Source organism: Paroedura picta, chromosome 8 (genome assembly GCF_049243985.1).
Source record: "Paroedura picta isolate Pp20150507F chromosome 8, Ppicta_v3.0, whole genome shotgun sequence".
NCBI classification, from domain to species: Eukaryota; Metazoa; Chordata; class Lepidosauria; order Squamata; family Gekkonidae; genus Paroedura; species Paroedura picta.
In genome coordinates this window covers 45,345,067-45,368,907 of record NC_135376.1, presented here as the reverse complement: position 1 = coordinate 45,368,907, position 23,841 = coordinate 45,345,067, and the positions used below count along the sequence as shown (strand labels likewise).

General features: G+C 49.0%; 2 protein-coding genes across 9 annotated transcripts in view; one reads left to right on the top strand and one right to left on the bottom strand.

Moving 5' to 3' along the window:
* Positions 1 to 9,707, top strand: part of LZTS2 (leucine zipper tumor suppressor 2) — a 66,712-nt gene extending 57,005 nt beyond the window's left edge. For all 8 annotated transcript variants that reach the window (XM_077349532.1, XM_077349537.1, XM_077349533.1 and 5 more), the window contains 4 exons: positions 118 to 528; positions 1,112 to 1,702; positions 3,886 to 4,155; positions 5,375 to 9,707. In XM_077349532.1, the coding sequence (XP_077205647.1) occupies positions 118 to 528; positions 1,112 to 1,702; positions 3,886 to 4,155; positions 5,375 to 6,043 (1,941 nt within the window). In that variant the 3' untranslated portion in view covers positions 6,044 to 9,707. The remainder of the gene's footprint in view (positions 1 to 117; positions 529 to 1,111; positions 1,703 to 3,885; positions 4,156 to 5,374) is intronic.
* A 12-nt stretch (positions 9,708 to 9,719) lies between these two features.
* Positions 9,720 to 23,841, bottom strand: part of PDZD7 (PDZ domain containing 7) — a 34,042-nt gene continuing 19,920 nt past the window's right edge. The window contains exons 12-17 of the mRNA XM_077349531.1: positions 23,684 to 23,775; positions 23,055 to 23,146; positions 21,238 to 21,309; positions 16,788 to 17,366; positions 14,764 to 14,864; positions 9,720 to 11,137 (exon numbers count right to left, since the gene is read on the bottom strand). Coding sequence (XP_077205646.1) covers positions 10,991 to 11,137; positions 14,764 to 14,864; positions 16,788 to 17,366; positions 21,238 to 21,309; positions 23,055 to 23,146; positions 23,684 to 23,775 — 1,083 coding nt within the window. The 3' untranslated portion in view covers positions 9,720 to 10,990. The remainder of the gene's footprint in view (positions 11,138 to 14,763; positions 14,865 to 16,787; positions 17,367 to 21,237; positions 21,310 to 23,054; positions 23,147 to 23,683; positions 23,776 to 23,841) is intronic.

Here is a 23,841-nt window from a genome sequence, read left to right as displayed (position 1 = left end):
TTCCCTGTCCATGCCATCGAACCATAGTGACAGAACTGAGTCCACAAACACAAGGCCCGTGAGCTACCTTCAGCTCTCCTGCTCCCATTCTCAGTAGCCATTTCTTCTCTCTTTCAGGGCACGTGCAAAGCCTCCTCTGTGGACGTCATGGCCATAGTGCAGACCCTGCCCATCTCCATTGAGCCTGCCTCTGAAGGGGCTGCCCAGCTCCACACAGGTGCCTGCTTGCCTCCTGCAGCAATGGGCAGCGTCAGTAGCCTCATCTCAGGCAGGCCTTGCCACAAGGCCACACCAGAGTTCGGCCCCTTCCGCCTGCCAGGAAGTGCTGGTTCCCAAGAGCCCCTGTGCCACGGACTCCCTGCCAAGAAAGTCAGCTACACTTACGGTAGTGAAGAGGACTGGGCTGAAGCTGTGTCTCCTATAAGCCCCTGTAGTGACACGGAGGATCTACAGAATGACAAGCCCCAGGTTGGCACCATCCGTGGACCTCCCCCCAAACTGGTGCCTGTCTCGGGGAAACTCGAGAAGGTAAGAAGCGGTGGGATCTTGGCAGAAAAGGATGGTGGGCTGTTGAAATAGATCATGCTCCACTACCCGCCAGCCAAAGCAAAGGCCTGCTAGCCCCCTTTGGCTAGTTCCTTTAGAATTTTGTCTTTGAGAGATGCAATGACTTATTGGGGACACGTAGTAGTTCTTCCTAAAACAACCATAACGTTGGTAACTAAACAATTGTTTCTGACCTTGCTTTGTCCCAAAAGGCATATGCTAAGATAACATTTGAGGGAGTGCAAGGCTGTCCCACCCACCCACGTATGGTGCGTCTGTGGATTGTTTAAAGGCCCAGGAGAATCAGCCATAACACCATAACCTTTCTAGCTTAGGAGAGAGTTTTCGTAGATGAGGAGGAGGGAGGTGGTACATTTGCAAGTGAACTTCAAGGAAGCCCTTGTACTGAAGATTTTTAAACACTCCATTTCCTCATTTGTGGAATTTTGGGAATGAATCTTCCTAGAGTTTATTAGAGGCAGAGTGAGGGTGTCATACCTGTTGCTTTAACCTTCAAGCGATAATGCCCGGTCTTGCAACCCTTTGCCCTTGTGTTACTTTTCAGAACATGGAGAAGACGCTAATTCGGCCAACTGCCTTCAAGCCTGTCATGCCCAAGAACCGCAATCCCCCCGTGCAGGGGCACTTGGCGCTGCGACCGGGCACCTCGGTTCTCTCTGAGAGCCAGGCTAGCCTCGCTCAGCTCTTTGGTGGCTCCACCACAGGGAGTACCGAGAAACACAACTCCCTGAGCTGCCGCACAAGCTCTCATTCGGGAACCATGTCTGACTCGGGACACAACTCCCTCTCAAGTCTGCCCACGTACAGCACTAGTTGCAGCCAACAAATGGAGCCGGTCAACATCTCCATGGGCCACATAAACCTGGACAGTCACGGCAGTAGCAGTTCTCGGGGCCTCGCTGGTCCTTCAAACTCAGACAGCGGCCGGTCATCATCAAGCAAGAGCACAGGCTCTCTGAGTGGCCGTGGGCACCCTTCCTCTGACAGTGGCTCATGCGGTGGGCGCTCACCTGTGCACAGTGGTGCTGATGAAGCCCTCCTTGTTCATGAACTCGAGGAGAAGCTGCGAGAACGGGAAGCTGAACTACAGCATTTGAGGGAGAGCTTGGATGAGAACGAGGTGGCCATTTACCAGGTAATCAGTGTTGGGGGATCATGTGGTCTTTTTGATGCAGAGACACTGGTATCACCAGAAGGAATTCCCGTGAGTCTGCAGAGAGGAAGATTCATTCTATTTTTAGATTATTGCTACCACTGTGGGACTGCTCTTGCTTGTGCTTTGGACAATGTGGCATCTTGTTTCACTAAGTAGTTTTCACGTGCAGGTGCTATATGGGAAAATCTCAAAAAATCAGATTGGGAAAATTGTCCAGAGAATTATCTGGTGCCTTAAGGAGAGTGTTTAGGTTTATTTTTGAGTAATATTTAGTAAACCATTTTCAAAAGTTAAAATTATGTTCCAATAGCAGTTCAAAGGTCAACTGGAATACTTGTTTATGAAAAAGTTGTGTGACTTAAATGTTACAATCAAAAAAATTCTAAGTTTTGTGTGGAATTTTTTTATTGCAACAATACCTGTAAAATGTGTAGACATTATGTCATGTACTCTCCTTATATTGTTTAAGCATCACCCTCCCCTGAAAACATTGAAAACTGTTGACACACTAATTTTAGCAAACCTTTAGAACTATGCTTGATATCTTATGAGCTTGCCATGTTTTCCTACTCATCTATTTCAGCAGAATTTCAGTCTCTTCTACGGAGGTCACTGGGGAACTCTAATTTCACACTCACTGTGTGTTGTATCAGTTCTGTTAATTGTTAATTCTATGTCTCATAGGTGATTACACTATCTCTTCTATCATGTAAAAAGAATTATATAAATAAGAATTGTAGCCTGGGTTTCATTTGCCTTGCATAATCAACCCAGAGAATTGACTTGTGTTTTTGGATTATTGTTTGTATTTGTGATTCTCGCTCCAACCATACATGTACACTCCCACAAAATTCCTAGAGATCAGTGCCTGAAAAATATCAGTTACAAATTTGACAGTGCCATTCTAAGTCACGTTAAGTCCACTGAACTGAAAGGGCATAGAATGGTACAAGTCTGTTCAGGGTGGCACAGAGAAACTGTTTATTTGCTGAATCAACTAATCTTTAGAAATCAAAAAAATTATGTTGGAGGTAAAACACTGTATATTTTTCTGTAACATTTCCCATTTCAGAAAATGTTCTACCCTGAATCGTTGGTATATGGTAGAACTGGTAGATTGTGATTTAATATATAGAATATATGTCTTTGGGCACAGAAAGGGGCAGCATCAGCATCCCCCAGGTGGGGCATCTGCTGAGGCCCTGGCATACTTGCTGCTGCTTCCCATGACTGCCTGCCTCCCCCTGTGGTTTTCTGCTTGCTCATGAGCCTTCTCACCAGCTAAATAGAACATACCATTTTGTGCTGCCAAGTGAGGAAGAAAGGGAGGATGTTGCAGAGTGGCTCTGCTTCCAAGGACAGCTCCCCTAACCTACTGGAGACGGGGGGGGGGGGGGGGAAGGAGAGGTACCCAGACAGTTAGAGGGGCAGAGTGGGCCCTGGGCATACCCAGGGCTTTGGTCAACCCTCAGCAGAATTCCCCCTGGGTAAAGCTAAGGTAAATGCAGGCTTAGTTTTTGTTCTTTTTAGATTAGCAATTTATTTTATTGTATTTACTTTATTTATAGGCTGCCTGTCTTACTGAGACTCATTGCAGGTTACAAAACGTAAAAGCAATTCAGATAGGCAGCATAAACTAGTCAGTAAACATTGCAGTAGGATTCGAATTAAACTGTCATCACTTGTAGCTTAATTTGTATTACCTAACAAAACTTTTGGTCATGAGATTTGGGTTTCTATTGCTGGAATCCTTCTGGTGAGACACATTTGTAGCAGGATCTGTATGCTTACAAAGTTGGCCTTGTGTTCACCTTCTATATATTTCCCACCTGTGGTCCCCTCCTGCCTCTGTAACAACTTCTGTGTCCTGTCCAAAATGTTCTCCTTGCATTCCCTTCTTGTGTAAGCATCCCCTGCCCAGCTGCCTGCTTCCTCTGTGCAGACTCCTGTGATGAGACGCAGAAGCTGCAGTCCCTTTCAGCAGCTTTCCTTTTACATTGGAGCAAACAGTGAGGAAAGGAGGAAAGGAGTAATCTTTGGGCAGTGCTTATATAGGCACAGTGTGGTGGTGCTGCAGGAGCTGAGCTGGCTGTGTAAGGGCAACTGCATGCCGGGTGGCTGCTCTTTCTAATCCAACCAGGTGCTTTTCCTCCTCCCTTTAGGTATATGAGGAAAAGCAGAGGCGCTGTGAGGAGGAGATGGAGGAGCTCCGGCAGGGCTGCACAGTCAAGCTCCAGCAGGCAGCACAGAAAGCACAGCGCAGCCAGCAAGTGCTGCAGCTCCAGATCTTCCAGCTTCAGCAGGAGAAGAAGAAGCTCCAGGAGGATTTTGCTCAGCTGCTGGCAGAGCGCGAGTTGCTGGAGAAACGCTGTGCTTCTTTTGAGCGGGAACACACCGAGTTGGGCCCGCGGTTGGAGGAGACCAAATGGGAGGTGAGCAGTGCTGGGAGAAAGGGCTTTGACATAGTTGTGTTCTTTCCAGCCTTTAGGTTCCCACTCTGTTGCCCCTGACCTTCTCTCTCTCTCTCTCTCTCTCTCTCTCTCTCTCTCTTCCCCCCCCCCCACCATTGAGGAGCTCCCCTCTCTCTGTCCACAGGGGTCCCAGGAGTTTTCTTTCTGATCTTTTCCATGCAGGTTGTTAACCCTGACTTTGAGTGGCTGGGAGGTATGCCTTTTCCTGCTTCCCTACAGCAGCATGGTACACTTGTGTGCATCCTAGGATTTCAGATATTTCCTGAATGTGCTTTGCTGTGAAATTAGGAAAAGGGGTATGTGCTGGGGGTGGGGGGAGTTTCTGAGATTTTGGCCTCTTTTTTTTTAAAGGAAGTTTACATATAAATATAATAGTATCATAAAGTTGGAAGGGGCCATACCTGGTCTCCAGTCCAACCCTCTTCTCATTGCAGGATCAACCTACAACATCCAGGATAAGTATCTGTCCACCTGCTGCTTGAAGACTTTCAATCAGTATATTGCAGGCTTTCTCAACCAGGGTTTTATCAAACCCTGGGTTTCTTGATAGCCCTGGAAGAGTTTCCCGAATGAGTGGGAGTCAATTAATTTTGTATATCTTTTAACATTTGTTAAATATTTATCAGGTAATATGACTATATATGGTCGTGTCAACCTGCCCCCATGGCCATGGATGGGCCTGGAGGGGGTGGGAAGGGCCAGGGCTTTGGGTGGATGTGTACATGATCACATCACTTCTGGTTTTTTTTTAGAAGTCTGAAGAATGTTTCAGCGGTTTCTCAATGGTGCTGGTGGTGCTGCTGCTGCTAATCTTCAAATTCTCTTTCTTTCACTCCTGGACTCTGTTCTCTTCAATGACAGATAACGAGTAGAGCATGTGTTTGTTTGTGAGGGAAGAGTCTTCCCAAGTAATAGACTCTTCAAGAACCAAACTGTTCTATGCTGGGGAGAACTTGCTCTGACAAAGGGACTCATCCCGCTGCAACTAGCAAGCTCTTGGACGTCCATTTCGATGGTTTTTGCTTCTCTCCAGGCCCTTGAAGGGAGCTGTCATCTCCCTGGCTTTAAATCTGTAGCCTGCCTGAAGTAGAGGGCAGCAGCCAACCTCTTCCTCCTCCAGACTGGGCCTTGGTGCTTGCGCTTTTCCATGTCGCTGATCTCTCTCTCTCTCTCCCACCAGGTGTGCCAGAAGTCGGGTGAGATCTCCCTCCTCAAACAGCAGCTCAAGGAGTCCCAGGCAGAGGTGGTCCAGCGGGGCAATGAGCTGGTGCTGCTCAGGGCTCAGCTGCGGGAAGCCCGGGCTGAGCTGCAAGCCAACGAGGAGCAGGTGCTGGGGCTGCAGGAGGTGGCCCGCACCAAGGCCCTGGAGCTGGAAGTCTGTGCCAACGAGCTGGCAAGGCGCAGGAGTGAAGCGGAGCTGCTGCGGGAGAAGCTGGGGCGCTTGGAGCATGAGCTGGGTGGACTGCGCAGTGCCGGTGGCGACCTCTGCCCCCTACTGTCCGAGTGTGACGAGGCGAAAGCCCAGCGGCAGGCGGCCGACACCCTGCACGGGTTGCGAGGCCAGGCGGAACGGCTGCGTGCAGAGCTGCTGGGCGAGCGGCGGCGAGGGGAGGAGCAGCGGGAGGCTTTCCTGGCTGAGCGCGTCACCTGGCAGAGCGAAAAGGACCGGGTCATCCGCTACCAGAAGCAGCTGCAGCATAATTATATCCAGATGTACCAGCACAACCGCGAGATGGAGCGCCAGTTGCGCCACCTCAGCCTTGAACTCGAGGCCCGGGACATGGAGGAGTATGAGCTGCACACTGGTGAAGGAATCTGCTTTGAGGAGATCGCTGCTACTGAGATCTGAGCGTGCTCGGTGGAGGCCCCGTAAAATGGGCCAGAAAGAGATTCTGGCTCCTGCAATTGGAGCATGCTCAGTAGGGAACCCTGCTGTGTTGAGGAATTGAGAACAGAGTCCAGTGGTGGAGGGCATTGCCTAACGTACAAGCACAGTCCATGTGGGTAGCACTTCTACCATCCCGTAGCATCGTTTGAGGATCCAGTGGGAGAGTCCCCTGTCCAGCTCAAAATCATTCACTGCCATTGAGATGTGCCTCGGGCTTGAGGGCAGCTCGGGTTGCTCCCAGGGAGTATGGGATCTGGCAAAAGATACACTCTTCCTCCTCCTCCTCTTGGAAGGAGGGCAGCAGCAGCTCTATGCCTCCTGGGCTCACCATACCTTGGGAAACAGCACTTGAGAGTTCCTGTTGCCCCTCCCTGCCCCCCCCCCCCCCCCCCCGGCTGCGGTTGCTACTCAAGTCTCCTGCCCGGATGCTGGCTGTTGTTGTGGGGCACACTTTCATGGGCTGGAGATAGGCTTTAAGGCAGGGAGGGAGGGAGGGAAGGAGGGGAGGGGTTTGACTGGCCTTCCTCACTGGGTCTCCATTGGCTGGCGACAAAGCAGAGTTGACTGTCAGAGTGTTAATGGCCTGTTAACTACTGATCCACTTCGTGGATGGGAGGGAATGGGTAGAGAAGATTTTATCTTATTTTTTTAACTGGATGCTGTTCTCTGACCGTCAGTCCAGTCCAGTCCAGTCCTGTGCAAAACAAAACTCAAAGAACCCTCAGTTCTGGGGCAAGAAAAGCTGAAATTCTTTATCCCATGTAGATTACACCAATAGGACAGGTTTCCCTATATTTTACATCATTAGTAGAGCTTCCAGTCTGTGGGTTGGATTCAGACTAAATTTCCCAGTAATGGAAGCGGAGGTGTAATTTCTGCCAGTTTCCTCTTCCCACCTTAGAGCCTCAGTTCATGGGCGGAGTAGCCATTGAGCTCACTGAGACTTTTCCCAGTAGCCCCCACCACCACCTTGTCTGACCCAGCACAGTGGCAGAAGAGCAGTGCCCCCTCCCCCCCCTGGGCCTCACAAAGCAAGGGGGATGCAGGCTGACCCTCCCTCTTTTGGGTGCATGTGGTTGGGGCAGGCTGGCTGCCTTTTCCTTCCCTCCCTCCCACTTTTGGATGGGTGGGTGGGGTCAGGTCAGGCTCTGTGAAAGCCCTTCCCCCCTCCGCCTCTGTGTGCCCCCTTCCTCAGGAGCAGCACCTGTGTGGGATGAGTGGATTGCAGTGGGAGGCAGGAAAGTTCTTTCACTCATGGAAGTGCCTTCCATTTGCATAAGATTTAGTCTAAATGGAGCCCAATATCTGTGAAGTGTCAGGTGCTTTGCAGGCTGCCGAATCTTCTTTCCTCCCTCTTGTGGAAAACCTGTCAAGTGTGGGCAAGCCCTGAATCTCCACAAAGCATGTTCACAGGCAGTAAGGCAAGAAATGAAAGAAGCAAGACTGATATTTGGCCTGCTGAGTCCTGCCCCCAAATTCCATGAAGTGTGTGATTGTGTGCTTTTCTCTCCTTGTGCTGTGTCAGAATGATGACATCCTGGACTCCCTTGTCCTGTGCTAGCAGGGGCTGGAATCCCTTAGTGCATTTCTCAAAAGGCCATAAGCCAAGACCACCTAGCCCCTGGGGTGTTTCTGGAGTAGGTTCTGACGTGCATCTTACCCGAAAGGGACCTGTGCTGCTCCATTCCTGGCTGTTCGCTGAGTAATTTGCCTGCACACTTGAAGTCCTCCTAATTTCCTGCCCCACTCCACCTTCACTGCCTTTCTCCAAAGGATTATTTGTATATGGCCCATCCAAAGCTATGTGTAGAAGCTTGCCCTGAATTCTTATTCCTGGGCTTGGAGAAGGTCCTTTCCCTTCGTATATTGCTTGGATGTTCCCATTCTCTTGAGGCTGCTGAGACTGTTGCAGGACCTTGTGCTGTTTGCCAGCCCCACCTCTGTGGACCCCCTGCTGCATGGGGCTAGGGGACAGACCTGTTCTCGTTTAGAAACCTTCATGAGAGTGCCTTTCCCTTTTTGGCCTGCCTCTTCCCCCCTGCAGGCTCCAGTGGCTTGCCTAGAAGTCCAGTGGTCCTGAGTGTTTTAGGTTCCCTTTTCACTTTATCCATGTTGTTTTCCCCTCTCAAGTTTGTTTGGCAGAGTGCCATGGTGGCTTTCTTTTCCTTGGAACTATGTGGGGTAAACTGTTGTTTCCAAAAGCCCCAGTCTCCAGCTGCCCCTGTTCCCTCCCATAGCTGAGCTCTTTACCAGGGCCTGGTTGTCCGGTCCTCCTTGCCTTCCATTGGGCATTGTGCTGCCCTTTGGCTTTACCTGTCCTTTATGCAAATAACTGAAGATCAGAGTGCACCTGAGTACTCAGCACCATCTTTTTAAAAGGGTGGAAGTTCATCTGTGCTTGTACCGGCTTCCCTGGTTGTTTGGGCTGCAGGGGAAGTCCCCCTAGCTTGCTCTCTGCCTTCACCTTGAAGTGGTTGGTCACCTTCTTGGCAGAGGGACTCATCTTCAGAGAACAGCATTCCTGTTTGGGGAAGAGGAGGAGGAGAGCCTCTTGCCTTCCTCTGTTGGGCAGATACTGTGAGAGGTTGTGAGCTGGCACTGGTGTCTCCAGAAGAAGGGGAGAGGACTCTGCCTTCAGAGGTGGGGAAAGGCCTTTTCCAGAGGGCATGCCAAAGAAGCTCAGTACTCCTTAATGACCAAAATACAAAGAAGTGTAGCTGCCTTCAGTTTGAGTAAGTGAAGAAAATGCATGCGTATCCCTGTAGCTATCAGGAAACTGAAGGGTAAAACTAACTTGGACCTAGTACACCTGAACCTCGGGGCCACCAAATGAGACTGAGGTGCTAATGCCTCCATCCAATAGAAGAAACAGCAGAGGGCTATGCAGATGGGGCTTTGAGTGTCCGTGATCTCTCACTTTATGCCATCTCCCACCCAACTCTGTCCCCCTATATACAGTGAATGCTTTATGTGCCCACCATGTCAAGATGGCTGAATATTGTAAGCACATGATCTGTGCCAGTGCAAACATGGAACCTTCTCCTACAGAGGCAGTAAGCTGAATGCAGCCAAAGCCCAGCATATCTGGGCATCTTGTTTACACCAGTCGGAGAATAGCAGCATTGGTGCTGGGGTGCTTACCATTTGGGGCTGACTTTAGCTTTAGCACCTCTTCTTCCTCTGCATTTAATAGACTTGAGATTTTGATTGGGTAGGTTGGGGTCAGGAGGATGCATAACGACTCTGTATGTACTGCCAGCCTGCTTGCCAGGAATCTTCCATGCTAATGTAGATTTTTGTGCATTCCAGAATAAGAGGCAATCCTCACCCACTCCCCCCCAGCTGTTTTTGTGCTGTACTGCCCACAGCTCCTGGAGAATGTAGAGGGGGGCACACATCACTAGACCAAAGGAAAAGCTTGGTGCGTGTCATTTCTGTGAATCTGGCTGACCTGCCCTTTTGTCTTTCCCCCACTGTCCCCAACTTTTGGCACCACTTTGTGTTTTTTTTTACTTTATTTTCTGAAATTGTATATTTTCCAAGCTGTGTAAATTTCTTGTACAAACCAAAAGAAAAGTGTGAATTAAAAAAAAGGTGGGGAAAGACACCTGTGTATTTAAGAAAAGCCATCGGGTGATGTGATGGGGCAGGGGAAAGGATATGGGACTCTCTAAAGGTCTGGATGGGCAGAAAGTATTCTGCTGGGGGAGGAGAACAGCGATCAAGGCAGCGTGGGAGGGCTCTGCCCCCTCTCCAGACTTGGGGGCTGCTTTGCATACACACCTAACATCCTTCTTGCTGTGTAGCAGTGTGTGTCCAAGCGTACCTTGCATCACTGCCAGTGGCTCCAAGGGGCAGGTAGTCACCCTGTCTCCTGGAAACTCAGGCACCTGACTCCCAGGTATTCCCGAGAGAGAAGATGCCAAGGTCATCACCATCAGACTTCACTGTTTGGCGGCAGCATCCATGTGCTGCATGAAAGCTGCCCTAAGGACATCCTCTGCAGCTGCACCCATCATGGGATTTCAAGGGAAGCTACAGAAGGTAGAGTGCTTCTTTCCCCTCTGGCTCTTCGTCAGCTGCTGGTTAAATGGCTCTAAAGCTTGATGAAAATAGTGAGGCCTACTGCCTGTCTCCTACTGGTATTGCTGCCAGTTTGATCCTCCCTCTGTATGGCATTACCATTATGATTTCATTGGAAGGAATTGTGACAATGTTCAGCCCAGTTTCCTGATTTTATTATTTGGTCGGATCCAGGATTCTTGCCTCCCCTAGAGGGGAGTGGAAGAAAGATCCCTTACTCACTTCTATAGACATGTGAGTAAACTTCAAAAGTGTGCTGCTGTCTATAAACATGAACTGGATTTTGGAAAAATGCTCATGGTGGTAGCAGCTCTGCACCATACTGATATCTCTTCGCAGGCCATTGTTCTGGCTGCTCTTAGGTGTACCTGGGCTTCTCCTCCAAAAACATCCACTTACTGGAAGGAGTTAGGTGACGTTTTGCATGCCAACACTTTGCCACCTTGCACAGCAGAAGCTCCCCTTTTCCAGCCTTTAGCAGGAAGCTTCTTGCCAGACTCTTTGTGGAAAAGCAGCTGTCCCATTTGCAGATGTTCATTAGCATCTGCTTTGTTTGCAGTATCCACAAAACACCTGATTTGGAGAGGAGTGCACCCTGTCCTGCTGTTCACCTGCACTTCCCTGATTCTTCTTGAACCGTGCCTTCCTGGAATTCGGAAACGTGTTCCATCAGGCCTTCAGGTTGCCGTTTCACTTTACCTACCTGGTATAGCCATACTGAGCAGTTAGATAGGCGCAACGAATCAGCCCTCCTCCGACAGCAGTGGTTGCTACTCGTGTTTGAGCTGTCCGTGTTCTTCAGGGCAAACTGCTTGGTCTGCTGCATTACTGTGTCTCCCTCGGCACCTTCACCACAATCTCCATGGGCTCCCTGGCTTTGTTACGGTAGGCCTGACGGATGATCTCTACGGCACGCTGGTGTGTTACGTTCTGCAGGCTCTCTCCCTCCACTGCAACCAGCTCATAGCCAGCCTATCAAAGGTCAAGGAGAAGAATAGTTAGAGAGCTAAGGCCTGGTCTCCCCAAACCTGTGATTTTTACAGTAAGAAACCTTACAGTGATTAAGCATGCCCCCCCCCCACACACACACACACAAAGAGGGCTGGGTGCTAGAGCAGGGGCGATGTGGCATTTTGTGTTTGGCCTTTTCCAGGTTTCTCTCAGTTTTAGCATCCAGCATAAGCTCCAATTGCATGTAGAGGATGCCCTACTGACTGCAGCTGAGTACTGGGGACAGTTGTGGAAATGATCAGCTTGGAGTGTGACAGTCTTAATGGGGGGGGGGTTCCTTGTAGATGCCATTCATGTGACAGATAGCTACTGCACTCCGAGAGCTCACATTTCAACATCATAGGCTGCACAGGGCAACTAGGAAGGGATACAGCATTAAGCCCATCTTTAAAGGGAAGAGAATTTATAGATGTGTTTCTTGAACTGGTTGGTGGTAGGGAAATAAGGCAATGGGCAGGATCTAGGCAGCTTTCTTACTCAGTCTTGCCCAAATCTTCACACTACAGCCCCTATCCCACATAGATCTCATGATCCTCCTTCAGAGGGAACGCCCCCGCCTTTCCCCCCTGCAGCAGAAAAACTGGCTGGATCAGATCAATCGTTTAAACATGGGTTCCTTGCAAGCATGCTTGGGTTTCTGAACCAGAAGGTCACGAAGGGAGGACAAGTTTCTCTGAAAGACACCTTGCCTCTTGTTCAGCTGATTTCTCCCTGGAAAGGGGAGCTGTGGGAGGAAGCTGGGCGAGCTCTAAATTACGTGGCCAGTGCAAGTGGGGCAACAGTGTGGTCCAGGCAGGCTAGTGCCCTTCCTACGCATTAAAGAAGCCACACAATATTGTGTGGCTCTACAGCCAGTGGAGCTGAAGTAAGCCTGTGTGTGTGTGTGTGTGGGGGTTCTTGGGTGCATTTTAGGGGGTGAGCTGTGCCTTTAGGCCCCATCTTTGTATTTCAGGTCTTCTGCACATTGAAGGCACGGGAAGGCAAAGATGCACACCAGAGCCCATTTCAGAGCTGACAGGGCCAGCATACAGTCCGCCCAGAACAGCTCTTTGCTCCTTTGCAACTCGGATCTTTCTCCATCAGGCTAGAAACCTGAAATTCAGTGGGAGAACTTTATTCTGCAGAGTGTATAACAAATGAGCCAGGGTGGAGGGTGGGAACCTCTGGCTCTGTCTTCCTCCACCTGATGGCTTCATTGCAGAGCTTGGCAGGCAGAGGCCAGTGCAGGAACCCCGGAGCCAGGCCTTCAGTCCTAGCCTGGTAGGGCTGGAGGAGCAGTTTCACCTGTGCTGCTAGTCAGTCCCCCCCCCCTTGCCCCTGCAACAACCTGGCACAATTGGGCTTTTATCCGAGCCACCTGGCAAACTGGGCCCACAACCCCCTCAGCGAGGAGGCCATCAGAGGGGAAGCCCAATGACAGCTGCTCCTGGGGGCTGCAGAAGAGTTGCTCGATGGGCGGGCTGGCGGGCCGGGACCCACAAAGGCTCTTTGTTGGCGCCTGGTTCATTACAGAGTCCTTGTGAAATGCCGCAGAGCGCCCTGAACCGTGGGGGACCCTGAATGGCACAATGAGGCATGTATGTGTGTGTCTCTGGCCCCAAGGCCTCATTATACGGTCCCACACAATGAGATTTGTTTTGTGTGGGTGGCAATGAGGTTTTTAAGGAAGGGTTGAACTGGACCCCAGAGGCTGGACTGTCGTGTCTCAGGTGGGGCACGGGGGAAATGTTCGGCCAAATGGAAGAAGGTGTGGAGCAGGGGTGGGAAGGTGCTGTTGACCCTCATTGGGCACTTTTGCTTGGGAGCCTGGAAGTCTCATAATTTGCAATGCAATCCTAAACAGATCTGCTCCCTTTTAACCCTCTGTTGTCGGTGAGTCTCTAAAGGTCTCCTTAAAAAAGCTCACTCTTTTGCCACTGTGGTGAACCTCACTTAAATTTCCCTTGTCTGGGAGAGTCACATATCTGTCAATTTCGTTCTTGTGTGTAATTTTGGTGACTTCAGAGGAAGAAATTAGGAATTAAAATGAGGTTATTTTATGGCTGCCCTGCAGCTTAGCTGCCACCTAGTGTGAAAGCTGCTTTTTACCATGAATTCATTTAAATCCAGGCTGTGTTGCTGAAATTCCCTCCCCTTGGAGAAACGGCATTGTAATTGTAGTACTGGTACAGTAATGTACGAAAGCCAGCAAGCTGAAATCGCATTTTTTAAAAGAAGTATCCTCATCAAAAACCTATTAGTCCCATTCACATGTGATGCATTTTGCATTACAAGGGTTTCATTAATGCATCACAACTTGCAATAGATTCTGCAAAGATAAGTTGTGGGTGCATTTTTAAAAAATTGTGACTGCCATGAAAACAGTCGTAAGAATCTCTGGTGGCAGGAACAAAAAATAAATGTAATGGGTAATTCTATTTGATGCCATTTCAGGCAGCAATCCTATGCATGTTCACTTGGGAGTAAGCTCCATTAGATTCAGCAGGATTTACAGCTGAGTAAACATGGAGAAGATGACGCATGTGGTGGGACAGATTGTTTGCACAGGAGGAGAGGAGAGGAGCCATGCCAAGCGTGTGGGCATGAGGAGAGCAGAGGGCTTGTGCTCTGTTCTGACACAAACTCCCTTGTGAGACCTTAGACAAGTTGCTTCCTTGTGAGGGGTGGGAGCAAGAGGGGGCTGCTCTCCTCTGCTGTGAGCTGGCCAGGGAAGAAGCTGGCTGTGCAAATCCAGTTTCTCAATGGAGTTTCGGAAGCAATTATTTTATGTTCTAGCCAGCAGAAATCCTTGGTGTAGTGCTTAAGAGTGGCGGCTTCTAATCTGGCGAGCTGGGCTAGATTCCCCGCTCCTCCACATGCAGCCAGTTGGGTGGCCTTGGACTAGTCACAGTCCTCTTAGAGCTGTTCTACAGAGCACTTTCTCTCAGTGCTCTCTCAGCCCCACATTCCTCACAAGGTATCTGTTGTGGGGAGAGGAAGAGAAGGCAATTGTAAGCTCCTTTGAGGGTCCTTTGGGCCGTGAAAAGCAGGGGATAAAAAAACAACTCTTCTTCTTTTGGAGGAAGGGGGAGTAATACTTTGCCCACTGCTTGTAGGAGATCAGTTTGGTGTGGTTAGGAGCGCAGACTTCTAATCTGGCAAGCCGGGTTCGATTCTGCACTCCCCCACATGCAGCCAGCAGGGTGACCTTGGGCTCCCCACAGCACTGATAGAGCTGTTCTGACCAAGCAGAAATATCAGGGCTCTCTCAGCCTCACCTCCCTCACAGGGTGTCTGTTGTGGGGAGAGGAAAGGAAAGGCGACTGTAAGCCGCTTTGAGATTCCTTTGGGTAGAGAAAAGCGGCACATGAGAACCAACTCTTCTTCATCAACATGCTGATGCAACAAGCAGAGGAAGACTATCCAATTGTGCAGCAATCAGGGCCACTGACTGCTGAGGGAGTCTTTACATTGAGATTCTCCAGAGGCAGCCGCTGAGCTGGCGCAGAGGACTACCAGGGCAGGGGGAGCCCTGCTTCTTGTGGCGGCCCTTCTGTACAGCAGGGACTAGGGGAAGTCACCCTTTCCTTCCATGCCGCTCCTGTTACCTCCAGTTTTCCACTCAGGGATGCTGCTCCCCCAGGAAAGATCTTCTCAATCTTCACCATTGGCTGCACCTTGGACTCTATTCCACCTGAAATGCTGATCCCTGAAAAGCATAATGGTGCTATGAGTAATCATGCCATTGTTGTGAGTGCCGTGCCCTCTGGACAGCCGCTGCACTAATGGGGTGGGACCACTGTGGGGGCCTCAAGTCTTGCATGTGAGAAAGGCAATTGTCTGTCTGGGCAAAGGGAGGCTTGGTGAAACGTGCTACTTTATGATGCCCATAAGCCTGTCCTGCATGGTCCCCACTGCCAGTCCTTCTGCAGGGTGTGCAAGAATGCTTTGTGAGGCCGGGAGGATCCTCTGGAATCATACTCTGCAGTGCTGACAAAGCCACAGACAGACAATGCATCTGTGAAGATTTCCCATCCTTTGGTTACATTTGGGCACAATCAGAGGAACTATACAACTTCCTTCTGGAATCTTGTTTTACATAAATATTTATTTTTTTGAAAAATATATGTATACCCAACTTCTGTCTCCTTAAGCCAATGACACTCTGTGGCTCCTTGACATGCCCCCTTAAGAGCACCGTTCTCCCAGTGTGCCCCATGCTCCAGGAAAATGAGCCAAGACCATTCTGCTTCACACCTTGAAACTGCTGTCTCTGCAGGGACTGGGGGATGAGTAAGCTGGGAGCCTCCCTGAGCAGAGGGTCTTATGCCAGGGAGGCAGGTCAAGGACGCATCCTCTCCAGGTCACCCCCCCCCTTCCCATGCTCTGCGTGCTCATCCCAACTGCCCGGCCAGTTCTGGAAGCAGAGTAGGCTGACTGCAGAGGAGGAAATACTACACACACACCCCGAGCCCCCCAGGGCAGGAGCACATGGGCCACAGTGTGCTGGGGGAGATGGTTTGAGTCTGCTTTCTCCATGGCTAGGTTGCGTTCTCCCTTGGCCCCCATTCTGAGGAGAGCAAGAAGGCAGAGAGGGACAGCTTTCTCATTTTTTCAAACACCCAAAGGCTGGCTAAGAGCAACTGTGTTGGGCGAAGACAACCTTACATGCTCAGAAGGAATATGGCAATTTTAAAAGGTCATAGTTACATATATTTAATATCATGCCATTAAAGGTTTTATTGATTTATTTATTGAATTTGGCTCTCCATGAACCACAGGAGGAAGCACTATTGCCTTGGACCTTCTCAGGTTCCCTGGTCCTCTGCTGTAGGCTGAGCACTTGCACAATGCACTTAGGCTAACAAAGACCTAAGAAGCTGAGAGTGAACTAGCTGTACTCGACATACCTTGTCTTATAGAGACACATGAGACAGATACCTGGAACATTCGACCAAGAGAAGCATGTGTGTTCATTTTTTTCTTGAATGCCGTATTCCAAGCACACACAAAGGAACAGATTACATTAATTATTTTTCTTCCCCTTGACTTTCTAGCAATGACGCCATGCATGACAAAAAGGGTGTTGCATCAGTTCAGTTACCAGGGCCCCCATAAACCCTTTGGGCTCCCCTGGTCACATTTTTCAGTCTGTGGCCCCCTTCAAATGTGCCATGTGGCTCCTGTTGAGAATGGCTGTCTTAGACTCAAGGTGAGGAACAAAGCAACATCCCTTTGCAAGGACACAAAAACATTGCAACAGTTCATCAGCACACAAAAAGCCCACGGGTTAAAAAAGGATATGCTAAAAATGAAGCCCTTCACCCTCCGTCAAGTGCCCTCTGAAACAAAACTGTCTTGCACACCTTCTGAAACACAGTGAGCAAAGGCATTCTCTGTCTCCACTCTGGGAAGCCATCCCAGGAGCCTAGACCTAGCACAGAAAAAACTTGTGACCTTACTGCTGCCCCACAACAAGAAGGCTGCCCAAAGAGTGTAGCTGGCACGTGGGAATGCACTGAGATACAGTTGGATACTTTTGAGGTTCTTGTTACTGCCACATTCAGTCCTATTTTTATCACACCCTTGTAAGGTGCCCCTGTCAGGTTAGGGGCTTGGCCCCTCTACTTACCCAGCGACTGTTTGTTCTTGGGCAGGCGGACAGTGAGCAGCTCATATTCCTCTTTAGTGTCACCAGCACCGTTTTGGACCAGACCCTCTGGGATTTCATCTCCTGTCTCTGCTTGAACCCCCTTGCTAGTAGTTTGGACTTCCCTGAAGAGGTGTGAGAGCAGGGGCCTAGCTTTGCGTGGCCGGTTGATCACAGAGTACAGGGTGTCCTTGGCAGGCTGGGCCTCCCCATGTCTCCCCCTCAGTGTGGCTTTGCCATGGCTCGACTTTGGTGTACGAAGCTTCCCTCGGCCAGGCCGTCCATCTCCCTGCTCTGACGCATCCTTGGTGGGTGCTGTGGAGTTCGTGGGCTTTTCTGCAGTCTTATTTAGCAGCCAGTTGGGATGCTTGCTGCCGGTCACTGAGGAGGGATCGCTCTGGGAAGTGTAGGCATCCACTGGCACATCAGCAAGAGGGGAGTAGCTTTGAGGGCGAGTCCGTCTGGGGCTGGAAGACAGCTGCAGTCTTTTCATCCCATCATTCAGTTCCACTGTCTCCTCTTCATTGGTCACGGGCTTCAGAAGGAAACCACCCTTGAAATCTGCCATCAGAGTTACAGGATGATGTTACCATGACAATCATTTCCTTTCTAGAAACATTTGGACACTGGGAAATTTTTATTAAAGTAAACATATATCTGTACACTGAAGTGAACTTGGAGAGCCAACTTGGTGTACTGGTTAAAAGCAGCGGTTTCTAATGTGGCAAACCAGGTTTGATTCCCGATTCCCCCACATGCAGTCAGTTGGGTGACCTTGGGCTAATCACAGCCCTTTTAGAGCTGTTCTCACAGAGCAGTTTCTCTCAGAGCTCTCTCAGCCTCACCTATCTCACAAGGTATCTATTGTAGGGGGAGGATGAGAAGGTGATTGTAGCTGCTTTGAGACTCTTCAGGGCAGTGAAAAGTGTTTTATAAAAACCAACTCTTCTTCTTCTTCATCTTGTTGTAATGCTGAAAAAGTTGGACTTTGGGAGACTGTTGGGCTCCCCAAATACCATATTTGGGTTTGTTAATGGTTAATTTTGTTGGCTATGATTGAGATTTGAGGTGGTGCTGCTGGTGCTAATAGTGTTTCCAAAAACAGCCATAGGCCTCTGTGGTGCCTCCCAATCATTCTGACACCCTGTTGTTTGTTTCCCCTGAGCTGAGGAATGCTTTTCTGTCAAGTCAGACCAATGCCCCCTGATTGGAATGGACTTTCCAGATTATCAGAAAGAGCCCTGCTGACTGGGGTAAGTTAACCAGAGATGCCAGGGGATCCAGGCTTCTACTCCTTTTTTTCTTCCCAACTACAGCCTGCCAAAGTTGCCCAGTATCTGCAGAACTCCATAACAGTGCACCTATAAAATAAAAAGGTAAAGGTATCCCCTGTGCAAGCACCGAGTCATGTCTGACCCTTGGGGTGACACCCTCTAGCGTTTTCATGGCAGATTCAATACGGGGTGGTTTGCCAGTGCCTTCCCCAGTCATTACCGTTTACCCCCCAGCAAGCTGGGTACTCATTTTACCAACCTCAGAAGGATGGAAGGCTGAGTCAACCTTGACCCGGCTGCTGGGATTGAACTCCCAGCCTCATGGGCAGAGCTTCAGACTGCATGTCTGCTGCCTTACCATTCTGCGCCACAAGAGGCTCTATTGCATGGAAATTAATGTTGTGTATATTTGTACAATCTGAATAATCTATTCCAAATATGGCATTAAAAATCTTTTGTTACAATTATGAATAACAAGTGAGAACCTGCAAGGACTTGGGGGTGTCTCGTTTTCCCCTGCCCCACTATTTCCTCTGTCCCTTTTCTCAAAGGCCCCACAGCCTCTCCTCTTTTCCTGCTTCTTTCTCCCTTTCCTGTTAGGGCTCAGACCCCTCCATAAGCAAAGGAAGAGTTTGCTTGCAAACCACCATTTGTGCAACATGGCCTGCATCTCATTAAGACAGCATCGCTTGACCAGAAATGTACCAAGCCATGTCAGTTGCACCCAGGAAGCTGCTGACCACCAACATTTTTGCAGTCATATTACAAACATAATGTACATTCTCTACCTGGATGTCACATCCCTCTGAGGGAACTCTGAAGTATATAGGGCAACATTATTGTTTCCATGAGGGCCTCTTCCACTGACCTTTCCCTCACCCCAGGTTAACAAGGCCTATTGAAAAGATAATAGCACCTGGAAGCTTGTTCTTTTCTTTGAAAAGAAAAGTTGGTTTTTATATGCTACTTTTCTCAACCAGGAGTTTCAAAGTGGCTTACAATCACCCTCCCTCTCCCACAACAGACACCCTCTGAGGTAGGTGAGGCTGAGAGAGTTCTGATATTACTGCTCAGTCAGAACAGCTTTATCAGTGCTGTGATGAGCCCAAGGTCAGGCAGCTGGCTGCATGTGGGGGAGTGCAGAATCAAACCCAGTTCACCAGATTAGAAGCCACTGCTCTTAACCACTATATCAAGGTGGCTTTTTTTCCTCACACTTGAGGTCATTCTTTCTCTTAATTAATTCATTCCCATCTTGGCCATTTCCCTTTCTTAATAAGAGAGTCAAACACCAGACATCCTTAGTAGTCCCACTTTAGTCTTCACTTAGAAAATGCACTAGGGTCCATCTTGAAGCAGTTATTGATCTCCTCCCTGGCCTGGAGCAATCGGTAACTCAGTCAAGGATTTCTTCCTCAACAGCAACGGAGCCATTACCTGGTCTCCTTTTCTTTGCCTCACCCCAGCAAACACATTAACTCCTAGTAGCATGGCCATAGCCTCGAGTCATCAAATTGGTTATTTAAATGGAAACACTTGGCCATAGCTGAGTGTGTGTCATTCTTGGAGCCAAACCACACACACAGAATGTCTTCTCTTTCTATACTTCTTCATGTCACTGAAGGTAGCTATTCATCTTTCTCTCATCCAGATGTTATATCTCCTATTGCACCATCTCAACTCTTTACTTACCTCTTGTGTGTTTGTGCTAGTTTAAATTATGTGCATATGTGTTAGGGCTTTACATTTAATTTTCAATAAAGAAGTTTTTACAATGTTTCAAATACGGCTATGAGTTTTTCTGGCAGGAACACCCTGGTATGTGTAGATGAAAATCTTGCTTGTTATTCCTCCTAGAAGTCTCCTAATTCCATTCAAAATTTAGGAGACAAGTCTATTTTGTAAACTTTCCCACCCAAAAGCCAACCTAAATCTATCTGTTCATTTCTCTTCAGGTTTCCCTCTCCCCCACAGCAGCCTCTACCAAGCAAAACTATGGCCAAGTTTTGTGGTACTGTCCACTGGGCCAGGCTCACCTACATGTCAAGGAACCATCAAGATCCTTTGGTGAGGGTACCTCACTTTCCCCTGTATACCTCTCCACACACTGTTTCCTCTGTTCCTCCTCCTGTCATTGCCCATATCTTCTCCCCTTTCCCTGCACATTCTCACTTTCTCAGCCATCCACCAACCTACCTTTTATCTCCCCAGTGGGGACCAAAGCAGCTTACATTATTCTTCTGTCCTCTTTTTTACTCACAACAACATTGTGAGGTAGGTTAGGCTAAAAGCATGTAACTGGCCCCAAATCACCCAATGAGTTTCCACAGCAAGATGGGAATTCAAACCAGGATCTTTCAGTCCCTATGGAATCCCCAGTCAGCCTTATGGAATCACAAGCCTTGAATCTTTTAAAAATAAATCTTGTTCCCGATTTGGTTTTTTTTGGGGGGGGGGACTTTAGAGAAGCACACTTTGTGTTTTAATTGGGGAAAACATTTTTTTTTGTTTTGCCTGCATGATTTAACACCTATTTGTTGCTCCAGGTAGTTTGCTTAAAACAAAAACGTCTCCGGGAGAAGGGAGAGGGAGGCAGGTGCAAGGATGGGAATTAGAGGTGGAGATAGCGCGTCTTTGGCTCCACACATTTCCTTGGCCGGGTGGCCTGCTGGTTGCTCTCCTCTAGCTTGCGCTTTTTAGTTGGGGGAATCCAATTTATGCAATTCCCCAGCTAGCACTTTAAAATGGAGGAGGTAGCTACTGGTTTGCTGCTTGGACGCTGGATGTTGGCAACGTCGTGCAAAATGTCAAAAATATGGCATCTACGTAAGGTGAGTATTTCGCTATATTTATTGGGTGAGGAATGGCCCTAAGAATTGGAATGCTGTGGTTGCCTAGCAATGGCTACTGAAGGAATCAATCTGTTAAAGCTACAAGGACTCCTTTTATCATGTGGGGGTTTTTTTAGATTTCAGATTTTGCTGGAAAGCTGGATTGTTTAAGCCTGCAGAAAGATCTGTCTTGTGTATTCACAATTCCAGTCACTGGTTTTAAGTATCCTCAGTTTGGTCAACTTTACTATTAGAATATATTCCAAATTCTTCTCTTCATAAAATGAGCAGGAGCAGGGATCCCAAGGATAAAGGTAGAGGACTCACCAGGCACTGGAGTGATAAGATGTCTCTTGGGAGTTGTTTCATGTTGTGCTGGGCGGAGAGCAGGTGACCTTGCTGTAAACAAAAAACAAAAGCAACAAAGACAATTAGAACGATCACAGGAAGTGATCGTTCCTGTTTTCTTTTGCATATGTTGGCCCTGTTCCCTGGTGATTTTCTTTCAGTAGCTAGTTTTCCCTATAGCTTAAGGAGGTATGGAAAATGTGTTACTCTTCTCTAGAAGTCCAATCTGCTAACACCACATACACAGGGGCAAAGTATACTCAGAAAAATGTACTTTGTGCATGCCCGGAATCCCCATGTGCTTGCTTAATTCTTGGCTCAGATTCTAGTAGTAGCTCAATAGGTTCAAATCAGGCAGGGGTAGTCAGGGAAGTTAAAAGTGCCCAGAGGCAAGCCAAGCTGAATAGCACCTGCAATGGCTACAAGTCAGCACTTAGGGGCTACACAATTCAGGTGTGGCCAGTAGTACCAAAAGGGGGTATTGGCTCACTGCCTCCTAAGAACATAAGAGAAGCCATGTTGAATCAGACCAACACTCTGTTTCACTCAGTGGTCAAAACCCAGGTACCATCAGAAAGTTAGAACTCCAGAAGACTTCCCTCCGTTGCCCCCAAGCATCCCCTCTTGACGCTGTCTGTGCTTGCAGCCACCTCTTCTTCCTGCATCAGTGAATTCTGCATGTTAATTATGCTTTGGGTGAAGAAGTGCTGCCTTTTAGAGTTCGTTAATCTACTGCTCATTAATGTCGTTCAGTGCCCATAAATTCTTACCTTGTGAGAAAGGAAACAAAGTACTTCTTTCTTTACCTTCTCTATGCCATGAATAATTTTGTAAATCTCTATCATGTCACTCCTCAGTTGTCATATTGCCAGACTAAAGAGCCCTCATCTCTTTTACCTTTCGTCATAGGGAAGGTGTTCCAGCCCCCTTTTCTGAACCTTTTCCCAGTACTATAATATCCTCTTTTATGAACTTCGGTGACCAGAACACAATATTCCAAATGAAGCCCCACCATAGATTTATAGAGGGGCATTACAATAAAGGAAACCTGCCATAGATTTATGGAGGGGCATTACCACCAGCAAGGGAGTCAGTGGGGCTTGGCTCTGTTTGCCCTGGCCCTTCAGGACAGTGGCCCACAAAGAAACCTTAATGGCCAGACTGGCCCTAGAGGTGAGTAAGGCTGGACATTTGCCAGGGCTCCTGCATCAGCAGTGTCACTGTCCCAGGAAGTTCCGATGAAGCAAGGAAGAATCCTCATTTGCCACGGTGCTACAAAAGCTCCCAAAGTTACACAGCTGACCCTGGCTGAAGGGCTGAGATGATACCTTGCTAGTCTTTCAATTGCTTGCCAAAGCTTCCCTTTGACTGTCTGAGGAAGGGGCTAAATCATCACAGAAACCAAGAGTAGGGGTCTGTACATGGGATGGAGGCCTTGCAAGGTGAGAGTGGCACGTATGCCCCTTTTGGTCCAAGGCAGCACCATTACCAAAGCCATTCAGCAAGGTTCACTGGCCAGGCCAAAAATATTTGTCCATATATGGTCTCATCACCTGATAAATGTTTACCAGATCTAAAACATATATTTAAATTAATTAATTCCCATCCATTCAGGAAACCCTTCCAGAGCCATCAAGAAGCCCTGGTTTAAGATGTGCTTTTCCTGCTGGCAAACCTAGGTTGGAACACTTTCCACCCATGCTATTCTACAGCCTGAAAAGAAAAGGCCTTGCCCCCCCCCCCCCCCCAATATCAAAGCTCCAAATGACTACTTTCTGCCAGGGAGTCTTCCTGACCTGTTCTGCTCTTCAGTGTGTCATAGGCTTCCAGCTCCATGGGGATCACCATGCTGTCGAAACGGCCCAGGTCCGCCGGGGAGATCACGCTCCTGTGAAAATGTGAAAAGGAGTCCTTAGAACTCGTCAAATCATTGGCTGCCTCACATAGCAGGGGGAAGAGGGAGCAACACCTTCCAGAAGCAAAGTCCCACTGGAGCAGCAGGACAAAGGTTTGAGCTATGATGCAGGTGGAGGGGGTAGCTGCAGGCGTGGGGGGCCCTGCCAGTGTGACACCCCCTTCCCCCAAGGATGGACAATCCCTGAATGTGAGCTGCAGCCTCCTTTAGATTGTCCAAGAGACCCAGCCCAGAGCTTCCTAGGGTTGGTCACTTTGGTGCCTGAAGCGGCCGGTCTCTCCCGGCACGGCTAGCGACGCTCCACGGGGAGGGAGGGAGGGAGGGAGAGAGGAAGGGAGGGGGGGGCACGGGCATCAACTCCGCGCCTCCATGTGTGCGCCCACCGGCACGCTGACGTGACATGGGAGAGACTGTTGGTGATTGCTCCCAGGTTTGTCCAGCCCCCTCTTTGGATGATGCGTCTGAGGCAGTCACAAGGACACTTCCCTGCCCGCTCCCTTCTGTTCTCACCGAATATCTCGGACAAGCAGCAATTTCTCAGGCCGGTCAAGAATTGCCAGCAGTGGCCTCACCAGATCTTCGACCCCCCCTTCGTGGATGTACTGTGGGTGGAAAGGAACCATCAGTGGAGACCAAAGAGCTGTTCCATTCAGTTTGGGGCAACATAC